The following is a 21,013-nucleotide window of genomic DNA, read 5'->3' as shown; positions in this document are numbered from 1 at the left end:
ACCACAATAATACAGGAAATGAACCTTTGCAGATGAAATGAAACTCTATTTACCACGGAGGGGAGACTGGGGGACCGTGTGGGACTGTCGGGGTCGGTTCTCCAGTGGTTCACCTCATATTTGTTTGGACGTAGCTTTTGTCTATCAACAAACCAGGTTAAATCAGAGTCCATGAATCTGGCGTGTGGGGTGCCTCAAGGCTCCGTCTTGGGCCCTATTTTATTTTTATTGTACCTGCTCCCCCTGGGTAACGTAATCCAAAGGTTCAAGGATGTCTCCTACCACTTATATGCTGACGACATCCAGCTCAACTGTTCTTTTAAGCCGGATGGGACACAGAGGCTCGATTCCTTTTTCCATTGTTTGGCAGAAATAAAACAATGGCATAGCGAAAATTCTCTTCAACTCAACGCAGAAAAAACTGAAACACTCATCATTGTCCTTGATGTCTCAGTTCCAGGGATCAAACAGTACCTTGGTGACGTAGGGCAGTCCACTAATTCGAGTCTTAGAAATCAGGGTGTTTTCTTAGACAAAGACACGTCTCGAGTGCAGCACTGTGAGCAGCTGACAAGAAACTGCTTCTTTCAACTAAGAAAAATCTCTAAACTTAGGAAAATGGTCTCACGCAATGATTTAGAGCTCATCATTCATGCTTTTGTCTCATCACGTCTAGACTACTGCAACAGCATGCCTGAACAAGAAGGAGCTTTCGAGGCTGCAACTTGTGCAAAACCCTGCAGCGAGAATACTGACCCGCACAAACAGATGGACCCGCATATCCCCCATTTTAAAGGAGCTTCATTGGCTCCCAGTTTCTTATAGAGTTAAATTTAAGATTTTGGTTTTAACCTTTCGGGCTTTGCATGAACAAGCTCCCTTTTATATTCGCGATCTGCTCCAGCCTTACTCCCCAGTGAGGGTTTTAAGGTTTGCGGACCAGAATCTCTTAAAGGTGCCGCGTACCCAGTTTCAGACCAGAGGAGCCCGATCGTTCCAGGCCGTTGCTCCCAGGCTCTGGAGTGATCTCCCGCTCGCTCTCCGCTCAGTTGTGTACGTTGACACTTTTAAAACACAATCTAATGTTCTCTCAAGCATTTGCTTAGATTTTTGGGCCTGTTTTGATCTGTTTTGATCTCATTTTTAGTGTTGTTTATTTATCTATGTGGATTTAATTGTAGTGGCTTTTTGTCTGTGAAAGGTGCTATATAAATAAACTTGACTTACTTACTTACTTACTTAAGAAAAAGATGCACAGCCGTACGTTAGGCGATTCAATATTGAAATATTCTTTAATAAAGTATTTTTGTCACAGAAAGATGTTCACAAACCAAACACATCGAATGATGCATTCAAGGACTTGCCTACAGGAAGAACAGCTTGTCAGAAACGTGTACCATACTGTTAGTCAAAGAAATACATTCACATTGAGCAGAATCGAGTTAAATTTCTAGATCGCAGTTTGTGTGAAAACTGAGAGGTCAGAGTTCAGCTCACTTAAGCAGCAAAAATAACTCGGGGCTAGCCAACATATCTACAAATATTTACACATTTATTACACACAGGCTGCGATACTTATATCTGAGACCTCATGCGGCTGGGCAGATAAACACGGGGGGGTTATGGTTATTCTTCACAAGTTCATGACAGCGAGCGGCATCTCTGACAGGAAGCCGTGTCATTGGCTTCCATCCATCAATCATGGAGACTCACCCGTCCTGTCAGGAGAGTCTGCGGCTGATACCAGCAGCAGTCCACGCTGGGCGACCACAGCATCGCACGTCCGCACCAGCAGGACTCAAACAGGATTACGTGTATTTAGACAGTGGAAGAAAGTCAGATGTGGAGGATATGAGGTGGGATTAAAACCAGATTGTTGGAGCTATGAGGCACTAATCTATTCACTATCGATGAGACGGTGTTCCAGTCGATGGTTACAGGCCTTCAAAGAAAGTTTCTGTTCAAACAGTACAGTGAAGCCAGAAATTTTGGTTTCCCCAAGAACACAAAATCACTAAAAGAGCAACAGCTCCAGCGCCGACCCCTCTGAGCCTCTGGCGCCGCAGCCCTAACGTGCAAACAAGACGAACAAGACAGCGGCGATAAGATATAAGATGAGTCTCAACGCGTCCTGAAAAATACATATCTGTTTCTGAGATAAGCTTTAAAATAGGCGTAAAGGGGAAAAATAAAAGATGTTTTTGTAAGAAAGATCAATGCAACAACACTTCGCTTGTTTACAGCAAAAACCTCCACGGGGTGCTTCTAGTAACACAAGCGTATGATCGTATGTTCTCACGACTGCCTGAACAGTCGGCCTGTTGTTTTTTGACCTGCTGCTCTTTGTTTACATTTTTATAGACATGTGAAAAAAATAATTTGCACATTAAGTTTTGTGGCCCAGTACCCGATGACCTCTGTCTCTGATGTGGCAGATAATCAATCATTATCAATCATTTAAGTGTAATGTAATCGATGCGTGAATCTGCTTTGAAGAGGAAGAGAAAAAGCACTCCAGCCAAAAGATCTCACCAAATAAAGCACTTTTACCCTGCAGTGGACGTTTCATCCTGGTCATCATCTCTGCTGATGGTCTGGCCAGTGTGGGTCACTGAATCCCCATCATGGGTTTCTATTCCGTTTTCCACTGCAGATTCCCACAGTGATGTGTGGATTCAAAAGATTTCGATGAAGGTAACATGAACCCGAATATCTTGTGACACGTCACATCTTTCATTAGCTGGATTGGCCCCGTGAAATGTCTCCGTGTTTCCAAATTAAGAAAATGTCTTTAAAAGATAATGAGTGACATGGGTCTGTCTAATGCAAAGCTAACTGAAAGCCCCGCATATGTAATTGATGAGGATTTCAATGCACTTTGGCAGCTGTGTGCAGACTGGATCTGTGCATTACTGCTTTGCAGCAAAGATGAAAGCAAAGTGCCATGAATGCTCTTGTGCTGTTACATACAGAGCAGCATTCAGGAGCACCTGAAATCAAACTGAAATAAACTGTATGTTTAGGTTCAGGCTGGAGGATCTCCAATTTTATTCATACATTGTGAAGCACTCCATACAAGATGAGCCATGGTTCTGTGGCTCAGTGCCTTTTGAAAGAAAAAAAAAGCCCCTATTTAATGAAACAAGCCAGACAATTGAAATTAAAAGCTATTTGGTGAATACATAACAAGCACCAGGAGTCAAAGTTTACATTCACTGTTGAATGAGGATTTTGTTTACCTCTGAAGTCTTCCTTTAGCACTCATCATGCTGCACTGGATCATATAATGCTAATAAATCCCTATATTCCCCCCTCATGTGCAATTTATACTTTATTAGTAAGGAGAATGTCTTAATTGGATGCTTATTTATTACTGGCAGTGTTCTTGGATGCATTGAGAGGTTTGGAAACCTTCAGAGGTGAACCGTGTTCGCTTCAGCTGAAGCAGTCCTCACACCTCCAACCAGTCTCTGCCTGCTGCGCACTAGTGTCGGATTCTTAGTCACACGGCAGCAGCAGCAGCAGAAGAAGAAGAGACAGCCCTCTCCTATACGTATGATCTCCCTGACAACCTACAGGAGACCATAGTCACCCGACCGCAGCCCCTTGCGCCTCAGCTCCCCGCCCGAGGACAGATGGATGTGACGCCGGAGCGCGTCAGCAGCGGCACATTTTGACTTTACTTCCAGCAGATGAAGATTTCACGAAAAATCGATTCTCGGCATTTTTACCGCAAGCTGACCTGTAGCTCTAATGGATATCTACTCCTCTACTTTATCGCCAGCTCTGGACATCGGCACAGGCTGCTACCTGCTGATCGTGGGTAAGTTGCGCGCCGCGCGTAAAAAAGATGGAATATTGTACCATGCGCGAGGGCTTCGTGTCCCCCCCCCGCTCTGCTTTGGTATTGATAAATTGTTGCATTTATTCCTAATTTGTCCCAGCTGTAGCACGTGGAGACTTGGAAACAGTCTATTCGTTGTCGATGATCGCTTCTCATCCCCGTTTTCATTTTACGCGCAACCACTTACCAACAACTGATCCTGAAAGCGCTCGTCTCTCTGCCACCTGCTCTCTTCTCTCATCTAAAACTTTTACAAGGCACACACTGCAGATTTAGATGTTTGTTTCACAGACTAAAGGGTGGGGAAGTACTATTCAGGCTTCTGTATAGAGTTAATTTTGTGGTTAAAATAGATAATTTCTCGTGTGTTTCTGTGTGTGATGTATTTCCCCTGCAGAAGAAATGAAAGTAAAGCAGAGCACCTGTCAACTGATCTGTTATAAGATCTTTAAAAATGCATAAATAAATAAAATACTAGTTTTGTTGGAAGTGTAAATCAAACCATATTCAAAATGTTGAACTAAAGTTTGAGTGCAAAACCTCGAACTGGTAGAGACTATTGAGACTCTTGATTATTGTGCGATTGCTACATCCGCTGTGACTTTATATATCTGACATTTAAACAAAAGCTGTGTGGCTCTCAGCTGCATGACTTGATTCTGGCTTCTCACATCCTCTCTTCATGAGGACTCTCATCTCTCAAAGTCAATAAGATCCAGGAGGAGCTGGAAAATCAGATGAGACGCACTGCAGGTGTGCCTCTTGAGGATTCACACATTTTATTGTTCTGGATCCTCGGAGTTACATCACCCCTGCACAAGTATTCCAACGGCAAGACTGATTCCTTTGTTTTTGTGGTTCACTGGAGACATTTCGTTCCAGATCAGAAGATAAATATTAAAGAAGAGTCCAGCTGTTAATTCCTGGTGTTTATATTGAGATGTGTTGGGCAACTAAGGAAACATCACATTTTGTGATGAACCACAGCATTTTATGGTGAGCAAAATTAAAGGAGACTTCAAGAAAATTTGGTGGCATAATCATGGCTTCTAATTGTCTCGAGTCTGCGACGATAAACTGCTGTCTTCTCCATTTGTGATGCTATTCCAGGCTTTCCCCGCAGCTTCTTTCGGTTCCCGTTAGTTTTGAGTTGTTTCTCCCTTAAATCTCTTCTCCTCCACTGGATCGGCTGATTGGCTTGGCCAGTATAAAACCTTCCACTTGATGAAGTCCTTTGTTTCGCTGGCAGTGCGCTCTGGGCCGTCGTGCCGCCGCGTGACGAACGTCCTCCTGATTAGTTTGGATGCATTTTGAATTGGCAGTCGAACTGTTTCTGTACGTTGCTGCCGCTGCTCCTGCTGCCATCATCGCTTACATCACCAGTGAATGTTAATGAGCCTGGTGCAGAAGCGGCCCGAGCCATGACATTACCTCCACAGTGCGTCACAGACGACCTTGCATGCTTCAGATCATCAGCAGTTCCTTTCTTTCTCCGCTGCTTGACCTTTCCGTCACCTTGGTGCGCGTTGATATTGGACTCATCAGTCCAGAACGTTTGTGCTCCACAACTTTTGTGGCACAACGGAAGGCAGATGGGTGGTTTGCATCTTGTGGTACGGCCTCTGTGTTTCTGCTCTTCGATACGTGGATTGTTGACGTCGCTTACAGGTGTTTTTGGAGTTCTCTTCACAGCTCTCCTGATATTTCTGTCATCAGCTGCTGTTGTTTTGCTTGGCCGACCTGTCTGTTGCTCAGTGCACCAGTAACTTCTTTGTTTCTCAAGACATTCCAAATTTTTGCTCTGGCTCTGCTCAATGTTTTTTCTTCTTTTCTGAGCTTCAGAATGGTTTTCTTTTCTCTCAAAGACTGCTCTCTGGTATTTCTGTTATTGTTGTTGCTGGTGTCATCTCCGCTAAACATTGGCATTCAATTCACATCTGAAGGTTATCTCTACTCACAAGAAAAAAATCCAGATGGAGCAATGCAAACACAAGAAGGTCAAAAACATGAACAAACACGAGGAAAGTTCTGGGAAGTCACGACACAAAGGTGCAGCGACCATCTGGCAGTGGACACATGAGGAAATAGATTCTATATGTACTGAGGAGGGGAAGACAGATGAATTACATTAGGAGAGGAGACACACAGAGGGAGGGAAGACAGGAAAGATATGAGCAGCGACGGAAACGAGACAGGTGAGTATCAAAATAAAACAGGTAAGAAACAGACTTTATGAGGACGGAGAAGGAGACTGGATACATCTTGCATTCAAATCAGTAAGACTTGTTGAAAATTGTTTTAGTTTTAGTGGTGGGTGTGCGGAGGAGGGATTAGAACGCTGCAGATGATCTTTGCAACCTGCTGTGTTTTCAGCCTCACGCCGGACGTGACTGCGAGGGCATCAGATTTTGCCCGCAGGGGCAATGAATTCTCAATATCGCAGTGTTGTCACTTCCGGTTGACCTGATTCAGGCACCCGGTGAAAACAAACCCCCGCGGTGGGTGTTGTACATGCATGTATACACAAATACATTAAAAATATATTACGTTTTCTTAAGAAAACATGCTGATGTTTGCTGTGGACAATATGGTGAATGCATATTAGAGTAAGGTGGAAATAACCAGTTTTTATTATATTACGATTTCAATGAATATGCTCATATGGTAACTTGAAATAGAACATAGAATGTTGAGAATATCACTCCATCAATATTTAAATGGAGTGGGATTCCACCACCAACACGTCTGCTGTGATTCAGGATAATGAAATTTCCAATTTGCCCACAACCTTTTACATAATTACATTGAAGCCATCACAGTCCTCACATCACCAGCACGATCAATACCCCGCTGAGCGCCAGGATATTCTGCTTTATATTTATGTTGGAGTTGCTATACAAGGTGAAACACTAACTGTTACATGTGTTATGTGGTGGCGGATCCAGTAAAACTCATTTTACCGTCTGAGAGTGAAGCCAAAAATCTAAAGGTCTCAACAAGTGCTGCAGCACAGGAGGGCAGAGATACAGACCACTGAAATGCAGACAAATGTAGAAACACAAGAGAACAGAGGCAGAAAATACCAACAGACCAACACGCAGAACACACAAGGACAGCGACTTATAAACAAAAGGCACCAGGCGACGACAATCATGCTCAGAAATCACAGAAAACAATCGAGAGAAAACGTGAACCCTGACAAATTTAGTGCAACAATGTATTCTTACACATATTACCCACAAAAGAACAAACACATCATAGAATAAGTTGCAAGTAAGACATTTCTCAAATGCCTTTTCGTGTGAAAAGCATCATGACGCCAGTGCTCTCAAAATACAACTTTCTGAAAATGGATCCAAAGATGGGACTTTTCATAAAACACTCCATCTCCATGGAAATGGGGGAAAACGCAGCTTTTCTGAAACCCTGCTGTGGCAAATGCACACTTTATTTCATTTCACTAATGTGAAGTCAGCAGACTTTGTCCGGTTTCCATCAAAACAGAAGCTGAAGGGATTTGTTTTCTAATGCAGCTGAAAGAAAAACCTTTAGCTGTATTGGAAGCCGTGACCTATCTAACGCTAATGGATACTCTCCTTCGCGGTAGTATTGGAGGTCTGTCTGTTTCTCTGGATTTGTACCAGTTCTGAATAAAGTTAAGAAAAACCTTCATTATGTTGTGAGTTAAACTGTCCACTGGGTCAAAAAATAAAAGGTGGAGGAGCGAGATGGAGAAGACGGTGGGACCCAGCTCCGAGCCCTGAGGTACACCACAGTTGATGTCATGAGTGTGAGATCCAGCTTTCTAGAAATGAGGTAAAGCAGTTGCGCACTGTATTTGAGAGTCCGATGGTGTTTTGCAAGCGGCGAAGGAGGATTTTGTGGTTGAAAGTAAAGCAGCTGTCAGGTCCAGGAGGATGAGCAGAGATTGTGAACCAGTGTCAGCTGCCATCAGGAGGTCATTGGTCGTTGGAGAGCGGAAGCCAGATTGAAACTTCTCAATTACGTTGCTTTGTTTGAGGTGATCCTTGTGTTGCGGCTGTTTTTCCCAGAACCTTTGACAGGAATGGAAGGTTGGAGATGGGCCTGTAGTTTAAGAGTACTTGTGGATCCAGGGCGGGTTATTTTCAGGAGCGGTCTGATGATGGCAGATTTTTAATGCAGGTGGGATTTGGCCAGCCAGGAGGGAGTGGTTCATGCCTCAACACAGACATCTATGCCTGTGTGGAATTTCCAGTGTTCTCTACACTTCTCTCACAGTCCAAAGACATGTTTTTGGATTGGTGACACAAAATTTGTAAATGAATCATGAGTGCATGTACACTTTTAGTTCAAATTCTCCACATTTCACAGAAAAAAATGTAGAATTGCTAAAAAATTCAATGTAATCAAAGTCGCTAGATATTGGTTTACTGTAACCATCTTTAAAAAATTTTAACTTTAGGTTTTTATCACTGTTGACTGATGTTCTCTTCTCAAAGTAACTTCAGGGTTTACCCTGGGTTTTCCATACTGCGATGCTAGTTAATGTCTTGCTGGGGTAAATCACCAGGGTGACTAAGGCTGAACATCCCACCTGTTTATGTTCTGGATCAAAGGTCAACAAGAGTAAAAACACTGTGTCCAGACCAATCAGAACCACCCAATCTGTCCATTCATACAGAGAAGTATGTTTTGTACTTGTTCTTCACTTGTTCCCATTTAGCTCCACTAAGATTACGTCTGAAATAATCAGGTTAATAATCATGGTCACACAAGGCAGAACTGCAGAAACACGAATTTAGGGAATGTACAAATTGTTCCGTGAGGAATTTTACAGGACTTCACACGTTGAGCTGACCCTCAGAAGAACTCAGTGGAAAATATCAACAAGGACATCGAGGCCCAAAACGTCTGAGATCATAAAGTAAAACTGAGTGATCAGTGTTGTCAGTTTGTATTGTCCGATGAATTAATATTATATAATCTCACAAAATTAAGCATTAACAGAATCTGCAGTTGCAACATTTCTTTCTGACCTTTGCTGTGACAGCATTGTTGCTTTTAGAAAGAATGATGTGTTCGAATTCTTCATGCTTTTGTTGAATAATTATCTCCTCCTCCTTCGTGAAATAAGCTGCTCTGCAGGGTTTCTCCATCTCTGCCGTTGCGGTACGCCGGAGCCCTTCTGTGTGCTCGTGTCCTGATTACCACAGGAAAACTCTGGGCTGAATTACAGAGCTAATAACCAGCTTGATAGTAGTGTTCATGAAGGACCTTCAAGAGACGTCCCGGGCGTGTTAATGCCACGTCGCGGCGTCGGCTCCAGCTCCTGGAGTCACTTTATACTGGCGTCAGCACATCTCTGATCTTGTCACCTTTGTGCTGCCTGCTGGTTTGGTCAAGCTGTGATTTAACTTTCTGTTGAGTTCACTGAAACAGTGCTTTATATATAGTTCAACATGTTTTATTTATTTATTTATTTTTTTTGCCTTGGCCTGTCTTTATATGCTGTATCCCCTCATGCCTGCTGGAGTTCAGTGGCCTGCTGCTCTCCTCCCCTGATTACCCTTGATCTTTGTCTGGTGTGTCCCATCAGCCCAGCATGGCGGCATATTTAAGTCCTCAACCTGTTGGTGTGTGTTTTGGTCTATCTGTGTTCTTCTGCGCTCTCCTGTGCATTTACCTAAATCTTCCTGGTTGAGATAACACCAGCTGCCAAGCCTTCGTTCTTCAGCCTTCACTTCTGCCCCGCTGCCGTCTCCACTCACCCATTCTCCCCCTTAATGTATTCCAGTCAATATGGTGCCCTTAGATGTTTCCAGAGCCCCGCTAGTGGCAGAACAAAGAAAGCATTCTTATCTATCTGAGTCCAGCTTCTCAGCCCTGTTTTTCAGGTAGCTGCTTTCTTTATACCGACCAGTGTTTTTCTTCATGTGGTCTTTACATGTTCACTGATTGTATCTGGATTGGTTTATTAGCAAGGTTTATATATATATATATTCCGTGTTCTTGAAGGTGTGATTCCTCATTTCCTGTCTGTCCATGCACACGCTGTCGGGCCTTGTTAATGTCTGCTAAATGACCACCCTCAGTGCGGCCTCTCGTGAATTGGAGGGTCGAAAATTGTTTTCAGTGGGCTTAATCTGTAAAGCAAAACCATCTTGTGTTAATTTAGCATGCTTGTGGGAGACATCAAAAGCTGAAATCACCAGAGTAAAGAAAAGAGCTCAGATAATTTAAAAGAGATCATTTTAATGCGATAGCATTGCCTTCCATCAAAACATCATGCAGCATTGTCAATGGGGATTTCTGCATCCGTTTTCAGTGAATAGCGGTCTTTTCTGGAAGACATAAGCAGCGTGGATAAGGTTTTCCCATCGATTCTTTCTTTTTTTTTCTGGTGCAGTAAGTGCATCAGCTGTCGGCTTGGCTGCACTTCTTCAATGTAATTTCCACTGAGTCGGAAACGGGCGGGTTCACCGGGTTTGGTGCTGCGGCAGTCTCACAGGTGATCCCACACAAAGTTCCAAGACAAAAGGAGGTGAGAGCTGAGGCAGTGTTGTGGATACAGAGAGGTGCTGCTAATCTGCTGATTACGCCTAATCACTTTTAACTTAAGTTGACTAAATAGAGATCTGTCACTTCTCGGTTGTAACCCCGTTCAAACTGAGCAAATTTGACTTGGAAGCTTCAATAAAAAATGTAATTTGATCCTGATGAAAAAAGCTCAAAAGCTGATTTCCTACAAGATTTTCAGGCATAACAACAGTTACTTGTTACAGTTCACCATGAAAAATCAAGGAATGCTTAATTAATAAGTCTGCCAAAGGGGTAAATTTAAGAAAAATTACTAACTCAGAAATGGTTCAGGAATCACAAGGCACCAATCTTGAGCGTACTTATTGTTTTCAAACAAGAGTCGCTAAAAAAAAAGCAAAGTTTTTGAAGTAATTACCATCAAGGTGTTTTTGTTAGATGCATGCTGCGGTCCCTGAATGCCCCGCCGCTGCTCTGCGACACATCGGGGGGAAGAGGCCACGCGGAAGATCAATCAACGATCTGTCAGAGCGGTCACTGTACCAGTGAACGGGGTCGTGAACTTTTTTCTGTTGTGTCTGAAATGGAAAAAGAAGGTTTAAGGTTTTAAGAATTGTGTATTTGTGATGAAGTTCTCAGTATCAGATCTGAATGTGGTCTCATTGCCTCCTTTATCTTAAGAACATCAAATATATTCATATATTGATGTTGGATCCACTTTTTTTCCCTGGCTGAAAAACACAACATTAAGCGCTAACTCAGCAAATTAAAATCTATTTGGAAACAGCTTCAACTTCTACTGTTGAACCAACCCTTGACACTACAGTCGAGGTAATATGGTTTGGTCTACAGGCGGCTCCGATTGTTAAACCTCCTCCAGGTTTTGATGTGTGTCAGTCGAATCTGAAAGCCTGAGCGCAGCGCAGACGGTGTGAGTCCAGCCGCCGAGCTCATGACCTTCAGATGTGATGAACTAACCACATGCTGCAAAACGCTGTGAGGAAAAATCATTACGCCGTGAGTGAGCGCTTTAGAAAGAGCGTAAGCGGTGCTTCGGATAACTTTTCACGTCTAGATTATTTTCCTGCCACCTTCTGCAGCGTTTGTGAAGAGATCTGAGCTAATGAGCCCAGATGTTTGATCTCAGAGCACCAGGACTGCCACTCTCTCCCCTGTTTCATCGCCAAGGAGACCAGCTGCTTATAGAAGGCGCTGAAAACAGACAAACACTCAAACATGGTCGAAGATTTTTCCAATTGATTGTTTATTTCTGGACATGCAGTGTGGAGCAGGTGTGATGAGGAACGCTCACTTTTAGCTCCACAATCAATTTTTAATCTAGTTTTTGATTGCACACACATACGAAGTGTAAGTCAAGGTCGATGCATGTGGATATAACTTAAAGAGTTCGTACTGCCACTCTCACTCAATAAAGCTTTATTGAACAACAATGAAGTTGATTTTTGTTTGGTAAAGTTAATAAAAATGTCATTTAGTGCATTTATATTAATTAAAGCCTGTTGCAAAGATTAAATCTAATTAAAATCTGTGAGATAGTCATTGACTGTATTTTCATTTTATAATACACTTCAGGCAAAGCAAAACACATTTGTCTGATTATGAGAAGTTTTAACCTAGAAGTTGTTAAGGAATGATAAGGAAAAAGTGAAAATGCAGATTTTTACTTTTGATTAAAGTAATAGAATTGATATTCAATGAAAAATGTTCTGTTTTGAGAATTTTGTGACATTTGCCCACTTTTGATTGCTGCCAGTCATTCAAATGGGGTTTTCTGAAACAGAGAGCACAAAATGTGGAAAATAAATGCAAATCATGTCTGTAAAGTATTCAATTATTAAGAATGCTTCCCTAATTTAAAAAAAGGGCACAAACAGGCTAAACTGTCCATAGATGTGATGCAGAAGAACAGAATTAATCATTTCAAGAGTTAATTATGACATTATTGAATATCAGTGAAATTGAAAATGAGGGGGATTTACAGTCCTGTCACATTTATCTGTGAGTGTTTTCCATTAAAACATGCCTCTCACTATAATCTTGATAATTATTGTGACTCAGCCCAGAATTGGAAGTGCAGGCAAATGTGATGATAACCGTCAATATTTTACAATTATCTGTTTTATTTATACAACAGTAATTATGTTGATTAGCAGTTTTTAACATGATGAAAATTCGAGTCATTCCTATTGATCGTGGGTTTATGTTGATGATTACACAGATGGTTTTAATTGCTGTCAGGATTTTCAGCACCGCACGAAGCCGATAACGCAAGGAATGGACTTTAATTACATGTGTTGAATCAATTATAAAACTGTGTTGCATTCAACACGGAAGGTACGAGGCGACGGTGAGCGAATGTGGATAAGACTTTTCAAATATTTCACTGCGAGTAGGGAACTGAACTTGAAGCCAGAGGCTTAATTAATCTGCGCGGTGTGTGTAGAAACGCCGGAGGACGATTGAGAGGAAGAGGCTGAGAGGAAAATGATAGCGCGGCTCACCAAGAGGACTCTCTATCTGTCATACTCAGCTGCTCGTCCTCGCCAGAACAGACTGTGCACACAGGTTTGAAAGTTTCCAGGTTTTACACCGAACTCAACAGACATTAACTGCAGTCCGACTGCACGAGACATGAAGCCCTGCGGGGCTTGAAGGAAACTGTCCATGAAAAGCAAAACATCAAATGTTTAAAACCGAAGCATTTCACTCCTCGAAGCAAACGGAAAGTTGGAGGAAAAACTGCGAATCTGAAGCCGGCAACCTATCTCTGGGAAACAGAGGTCTGGCCATGTTAACCTCCGCAAAACATCAAGTCTTCTATGAATTAAAGCAGTTATTCAGGCCTGAAGTCAAGGATTGAATTCTCCTCTATCTGGACAAACAGGTTAGTTAGGGTAGCCACACTCAACCTGCGTCATCTCAGAGCCACTTTGACAAAATTCAAACTTCTTTCTTTCATTAACTTGACAACACATGAGAAAATTATAATTATGAAATCAAGATTAAAAAAAAAAAAATAGAACCTGACCATCTCTTTGTGAAAATCTAAAGAAACCGTGAACGCAGTGATAGGAGGTGGAACCTGCATTAACCGAGTCCACAGTGACGGTCCGGCATCATCGCAGGAAAAACGTTCAACCCCCCCAAAGCCGAGAAACACTGGAGCTCCTCACTGACGAGCGACCGTCCAGTGACGCAGGCTCAATCAGGCAGAGAAAAAGGCCTCAGATCCTTCCTATCTCTGAGCCCGTGATGCCCTCCACCACCTGAAAAGGAAGGATTGATCCTTTACAGACCAGCTATTGTCTCAAAATGGAAATCCTTTCACATTCTCATAATGGCGAGGTCGGCTTGAGTCCGATTTTCATCTCATCGCAGTAATTGTTTTTAAATTGTGCCAGATGGTCACGCTCTGTAGGCCACATGATGTAACGTCAGCTATTAAAAAAAGAAATTACATCTTCATCAGGTGAGAAGACTTGAATTTGATTCATACGAGATAGTGGGAGGTGTCATCACAGCTTTCATTGTGGAGTTTTATAGTGTTTTGGTGAAAAGAAAACAACTATAAATATGCTGGAGAATGATCGCTGTTTCTTCACTTCTCGCTGCTGCTGTCAGACCTGCTGCTGCTTTGTGTGGAGTAATTGTTATTCTCCACCGACAGATATGTCAAACAGAGTGAAAACACATTAAACTGAGCCCACTGTCCCGGCGTGTGTGTGTGTAAAGAGAGATAATTGGAAATGTAGAAGAAACACCGAGTGGAAACTGAAGATGTTGGAGCTAAGAGATCAAGCGACTATCTACTTATTTCAGACTTTCAAACACAGATGATAAACTCTGGGCACTCCTTTTTTCCTCCCACACTGTTAAAAAAAATAAAAGCCTTTCAGGTTAATGGTTGACCGTCATGGACTTGTGACCAGTCCCGGGTGTTTTCTGCCTTCACCCATGATCAGCTGGGACCGAACTCCAGCACCCATAGCCACAGGTTGAATGAAGCGATGAAGACGATACATCAGTGGAAAAACAGGTGAAGCTGAAGTAATGAGCTTTCACTCCATCGACTGGCAGTTTGTAAATGAAGAGGCGGAGCTTAAAAAAAGGCTTTTTTAATACACTCCTTAGGATGATGGTATCTGTAAAAGCTGTGATGTGTTGCAGCATTTGTGCTCCACCCGAGATGCAAAGTGTGACTTATTCCCATTCTGGGAACACCGGTGACGATGCACGCACACGTAAAATGATGCTCATCGGCTGCTCCTCTCCCCTCTGTCCCCCCCACAGCCGTGCTCTCCATCGTGGGAAACCTGCTGGTCCTCGTCATGGCCTTCAAGAGGTCGTCCAGGATGAAGCCGCCGGAGCTGCTGAGCGTCAACCTGGCGGTGACGGACCTGGGAGCAGCCGTCACCATGTACCCTCTGTCCGTGGCGTCCGCCTGGAGCCACCGCTGGCTGGGGGGAGACGCCGTCTGTCTCTACTACGGCCTGGCCGGGTTCTTCTTTGGGGTCGCCAGCATCATGAACTTGACCGTGCTGGCCATCGTGCGCTTCGTCGTGTCGCTCAACCTGCAGTCTCCGAGTGAGTAGCTCATATTTAAAAAGAGAAAAGATTGCTGAAAATCATTTATGAGATTTCAGTATTTATTACAGTCAACTTTCATGCATCAGCTTGAAAAGTCTATTCTTGCATTTTACATGCTTTAACACACAATGCCGTTAATATTTGACCAAACTGCTGGTTTTTCTTGGTAAAGCTAAAAGCGACTTGTCTTGGGAATTCTGACGCCAAATGACATGGATCAATATGAATGATTTATAACAGAGGTCTTTACAGTGAAGCGCTGCCATCTTTCTGGTTAGACAATCAGAATTGGTGTTGACATGGAGTTTTAATAAATACCAGTAGCAAGGACAACCCAACACCCCAAGAAAATCCACGCCGCAGTACAGGGACTGAGAGAACTGCAAACAAACATCCTCTGGTTATTGACAAAGATCTGTTATTTCACACTCCGAGGTTAGTCGTCACTTTACACTGTGCATGTGGTTATAAATACATCCAGATATTGATCCTGTGAATTCAGGCATCACCATCACTCAGACAAATCACTATTAATTTGCTGCTGTATGTACACAACTGTACTGAGCTTTTCAATAACTAAGAACAGACAAGAAACAGTCATCTTATGTTTTTAACTCTGTCAGAATAATTGAATCATCATTCAGAATTCAAAACATCATTCATCATTCATCATTCTTCAAGAGCAGCACACCAGAAAACCCAAATAACTTTTATTTTATTTTCACTATGCACCTTTGCCTCACACCAAGTTGTGAAATTTCTTTTAATTGTAGAATTTCATGTCGTTTTAAAATGAAATATTTTGCCAATATATAGTTGTTGACTAATTCAAGCTAGAGACATTTAGTTATTAGCTTTTTTTTTCAGAATAGCTGCGCATTTATACATGGCAATGTTTTGAAAACAATGTAAACAGACACCCAAAATGGATGTTTTACGTTTTCTCTTGAAAACATTATCATAAAAACGAGGGCCTTAGTGTGGAAGTAAAAGCTATACTAGTACTGTGAGCCTCTGTCTGTTCGGTGGAAAGGTAGAGCATATCAGCATGTCATCTGCATAGCATTGATATTGTATTTACCAAAATTATACCAAGGGGAAGCAGATAGATACTGAAGTGTATGGGACCCAGGACAGAGCCCTGGGGGACACCAAAAAAAAAGGGGGAGATGGACAGGATGTGAAATACTTTAACTGAACAAACTGAGTGCAGCCAGATTAAACTCAAGTCCAGTTCATGTGAGATGAGTTTTTTTTTTCATTGAAATAATCACAAGGCACACCACCAATTGAAAATGTTTGGGAAAAAAAATCAAACTCTGTAGCCTATATTAAGAATATAAAGTCATTTTTGTCAATGTTTGGAATCAAGTAAATACTATGAAAAAAGTAATTTATGATGTTATATATTTTAGTGCGAGGCTCATTAACCTTTGTGGTTTTTCACATAAAACTTCATGTGTTCACGCAGCTGAATAAAATTAAAAAGCAGTCAATTTCATATATAATGCAGTTCTGTATTTTCTTCAATCCTCTTCAGCAGTGCCTTTTTTAGAATATTCTCCTGTCATTGTAAACATTTCTGTTTTGTCAGGAAAAAGGACTAAAAGTATTTTCCAGGGAGCATATATTTAATAGATAGCATATTTACAAATAAAACTGATAATGAAATAGTAGGTGAACTTCTCAACAATGACATAAATGATCATCTTCCAGTTATTGCAATTCTTGATATTCATTTTGGGTCCATAAATAAATCTAAGGCCAATGCATTTAAAATTATAAGACATCAGTCATCAAGAGCCATTGCTGCCTTACAGGTGGAATTCAGAAAGCACACCTAGAATGAGGCTTATGGAAATGGAGACCCAAACGAACCATATAACATACGTTTTTAAATTTTATGAGAAACATTGCCCTTTAATGAAGGTAACCAGAAGCTCCAGCATTGGATCACAAAAGGGACACAGGATGCATATAAGAAGAAAATATTCTATTTCAGAAAAAAAAACTCTATAAGAGATGTGTATATATTAATGATATTCGTAATGTTCCCAGACATTTTTTTTGTGCTGATGACACCACTCTCTACTGCTCTGGGAAACCAAAAAAAACAGCAACAAAAAAAACCCCTTCAATGCCTTATTAGTTCTGAGAAGAACAGCTGCGAAGAAAACACTACAAGATGTTGTTGACCTTCTACATTTAAAAATAATGAATTGATAGCTCCAAGAAAATATGAAAATCAGGTTAAAGGGAGATCATTTAAAATACTGCAACTGTTAATTGCACCGACCCTAAATTTTTGTCTTTCTTTGTTATGGAACTTTATTTATTAGTATTTTTTTTTTTTTTGGATGTAATAAAAACTTGGCTTTGAAACTGTGACGAGCTCAAACCATTCAGTTAATGAGTTGCCTTGCTTCGGTACCTTGGGTTGTTTGCTTTTTTTTCTTCCGCATTCCTCCTAAAAGGCTGGCTTGATAAGTTTGAGCTTCAGCCTACATCTTTTTTCAGTTAGCCTCATTTATTGCTTTTGCATTGTGTCCTGTTGTTCACTGTAAAAAAAACTCTTTGAATGCTAATTGGAAAAAAAACCCCAATACATTGCAGCCGGAGTGACAGAAAATGTCTTCTTGTTATGTTGCTCCCTCCGCACTTCACTCACAGGAGGAGCATTTCATTTGGTAAACCTCTCAAAAACCATATTCATGACCTGGAAATTAACAAAGTTATTATCCTTGGGAAATTTTTACATACATAACAGATTCATGAAAACAAAACCAAATGTCTCTATTTTCCATATCAAGAATTTTGCATCCTTGAAATACATGGATAAAATAGATGCTGTGAAACTTAAGTAGAAAACTGAACCTTACAGGGTTGTATTTTTTTTTTCTTAATTGATTTGCTTGTTTGGTTTATTGTCTATCCAATTATTTATCTTGTCATGTATTTTGCTCTCTGTTGATTACATAAAACTGTCTAACCATGTTACCATACCCTGAATTGCAATGTACATTAAAAGAAACAACAGAGGAAGAGCCTCCTCTTAAGTGGTTGAGGTGTGTTTGTGAAACACTGCCCCCAACAGTTTGGGAGTGCTAATAAATAATGGTGGTTATCAGAGGTGAGAGGGAGGAGATACATGATCTGACTGAGGGTGGCGTTTTTCAAGCAGATGCTTTGGATTTCTGAAGAAGATCTCGTAGGTCAGTAACAGAAACTTATGAAGGGTTGCGTGACAGCAGTTAAGAAAACAGATATATCAATCAACATATTCTGACCAAATAATGGATGTTCCCATTGCCCGCACTGAGTTTTTGTGCACATTACTGTGATTTAACTGCGGATAGAGTCTCCATGTTAAGCAGAATATGGTTGGAATGCAAATGAACAGCAAGGCCAGTTTTTCTGTTGTCTTTCCAGCTGGCATCCTTTTGGCCTGCAGCAGGACAGAATGAGTAAAAGATACAGTCCTGTTGTTTAGTGGGACATGTGATTCCAGCAGAGTGTGAAGAAGATTATCGTGGCGAGGGTTCAGCTCATCGCTGGAAGCAGAGGAGTGCGTGCTGTGGAGGTGTTGAAGCTGTCACGGTTATGTTGGTATGATAATGACCCACAGAGTTACTTATAAAACACAAGACAAGAATAAAAAGTGCCACTTGGATTCTGTAAATGCTGAATACTGAGTATTGCTGTGTATACAACACTTTTTTTTTGTGTCTTTCTTTTTGCTGTTTTATGAGCAAAGATGGACTGAAAACACATTTGGAATTGCTTATTGTTTATTTGAACAACATTTCTTCTTCAGACAAACATATAATTGATCTGTTTCATGCATGAAAAAACACATCGTTCAGACAAATGCAGGCCACATGATGTACCATCAGCACACAGTTCTCCGAACTCTTTTACAATCTGCGAGAAATGAGATCGGTAGGGTGCATGGTGGACTGGTCACCAGTCCATCACAGGACAAACACACACAGACACACGAGAACATGCAAACTCCTCAACCACAGTGTTTCAGAAGTGGGTTTGAAGGCAGAGACAGAGTGCGTCTTCTCTCTCATGCTCAGGTGTGTTTCCATACATTATTAAACACAAGTGGGCCTGTTGTAGAACATCAACACGCAGCATGTAAAGGCACAGCGGGACTCTGTGAAAGCAATTCTTTGTCATCCTTCTGAGCCACTGCAGGTAATTGTCATGTAAATCTAATTTTTTTGAATATAAATATGAAACATCAGCAGGGTGTGAATGAAATCTCTGAACGACGGTGGAGCATCCGCTGCCTCTTCGGTCCACTGTGCCCTGTGGCCTGCTCGTCTCTGAACCATTGTATCGTTTTGCATTGTGCTGTTGTGCATATTTTCTTTCAATTAATTCCGCATTAGAGTGCAAACAGATGGCGAAAGAGCCACGCAGTGTTATTAATGTGATATACCATGGATGAAGACGCTGTGCGATGATAATATTTCCTGTAGATTATAATTGGAATCAAGATATTTGCTTTAGTAGACCAACTGCACATATGGTATCAAATATAATGAGGATTTAAATGCTGCTGCAAACCACATCTATGGGTATATGACTTGATGTAAAATTTGATATGGTTTTCCTTTCCAGCAGAACTGTTTTCATATCCACTTCAGATCGTCTGTGAGCTGTAACCTGATGAGACGTGCAGCCTCTGGCTTGCCCTGCATGTGAGCGGCTCCACATATTTATCCGAGAGAATAAAACATCCACTCTCTCTCTCTCTCTCTCTCTCTCTCTCTCTCTGCAGAGGAGAAAATCAGCTGGAAGATGGTGAAGCTGCTGTGCATGTGGACCTGGCTGTACGCCCTGGTCTGGGCCCTGTTCCCCGTCCTGGGCTGGGGCCGCTACGGGCCCGAGCCCTTCGGCCTGTCCTGCTCGCTCGCCTGGGGGCAGATGAAGCACGAGGGCTTCTCCTTCGTCATCTCCATGTTCTCCTTCAACCTGCTCATGCCCACGGTCATCATCGTCTGCTGCTACTTCGGCATCGCCATCAAGCTCTATCTGACCTACAAAAGGTCGATGAATAACTGCAACAGGATCCCCAACATTCTGAAGCTCCATCGGAGGCTGTTTATAGTGAGTGGCTCTTCTTTGGTATTGACAGAGCGGTCCTGCGTTTCATTGTTTTTCTTTAAACCCTCACTTGAACGGTCATCTTTAATGTAATAGAATAAAGAGTACAGTCACATCTGTCAATCGTGTGCCATTAGTCAAGGTGCAGTTTTAAAAAATACACACACAAACCATAAATTCCCAGAAGTGATCATTAGTTCAGGCTTTTGTTGTAATTAATTGGAATCGTTTGCATCTGACTCTCATATAATTATGTGTGACTATAAAATATAAAATATCCAGATACGTAACCATCCGGACATCAAGTTAATGAGTGCAATGCCCTGCTATTCGGACCGCGCTTCATTATTTCCCGGGATTTCGTGGGCTCCGCTCTCACACTTGACCTCCCTCCTCGGTTGCAGATTGCGGTTTTGATCAGCACGGGCTTCATCGGCTGCTGGTCGCCGTACGGCCTGGTGAGCCTGTGGTCGGTTTTCCACGACAGCAGCTCCATCCCGCCCGAGGTCAGCCTGCTGCCGTGCATGTTCGCCAAGAGCTCCACGGTGTACAACCCCATGATCTACTACTTCTTCAGCCAGAGCTTCAAGCGGGAGGTGAACCTGCTGCCGTGGGTGTGTCTCAATACGTTCTCCTGCCACGTCTCCAACGGCGTCACTGACAATGGGATTTACGCGGTCAGCGCCAACGTGGAGCCCAAGGTGCCGGCTCGCTCCACCACGCTGGACGAGATCTCGGACTGCAGGACGGTGACGCTGGATTGTAAGACTGTCTTGTGAAATCTCTTGAGACGGAGCTGTAAAGTCTGTGTCATGTCTTTTGAGCGTTGCCAAGTGACGTGCGGTGTGACAGGGTACTTCTGTGTATAGCCACGATGAACGACGGGGACGGGTAAACGATCAGCCGGTCCCGGCTTCGCGATCG

At 42.2% G+C, this 21,013-nt stretch overlaps 1 protein-coding gene across 1 annotated transcript; it reads left to right on the top strand.

The window, feature by feature from the left end:
• The first annotated feature begins 3,700 nt into the window (after positions 1-3,700).
• opn8b (opsin 8, group member b) lies at positions 3,701-20,984 on the top strand. The gene is made up of 5 exons (XM_030110850.1): positions 3,701-3,823; positions 14,675-14,968; positions 19,764-20,092; positions 20,494-20,851; positions 20,959-20,984. The coding sequence occupies exons 1-5, from the start codon at positions 3,754-3,756 to the stop codon at positions 20,982-20,984; spliced, it is 1,077 nt and encodes a 358-aa protein (XP_029966710.1). The 5' UTR covers positions 3,701-3,753.
• Positions 20,985-21,013: the final 29 nt, after the last annotated feature.

Source organism: Salarias fasciatus, chromosome 15, assembly GCF_902148845.1.
Source record: "Salarias fasciatus chromosome 15, fSalaFa1.1, whole genome shotgun sequence".
In the NCBI taxonomy this organism is placed as follows: Eukaryota; Metazoa; Chordata; class Actinopteri; order Blenniiformes; family Blenniidae; genus Salarias; species Salarias fasciatus.
This window is presented reverse-complemented; position numbering and strand designations above follow the sequence as displayed.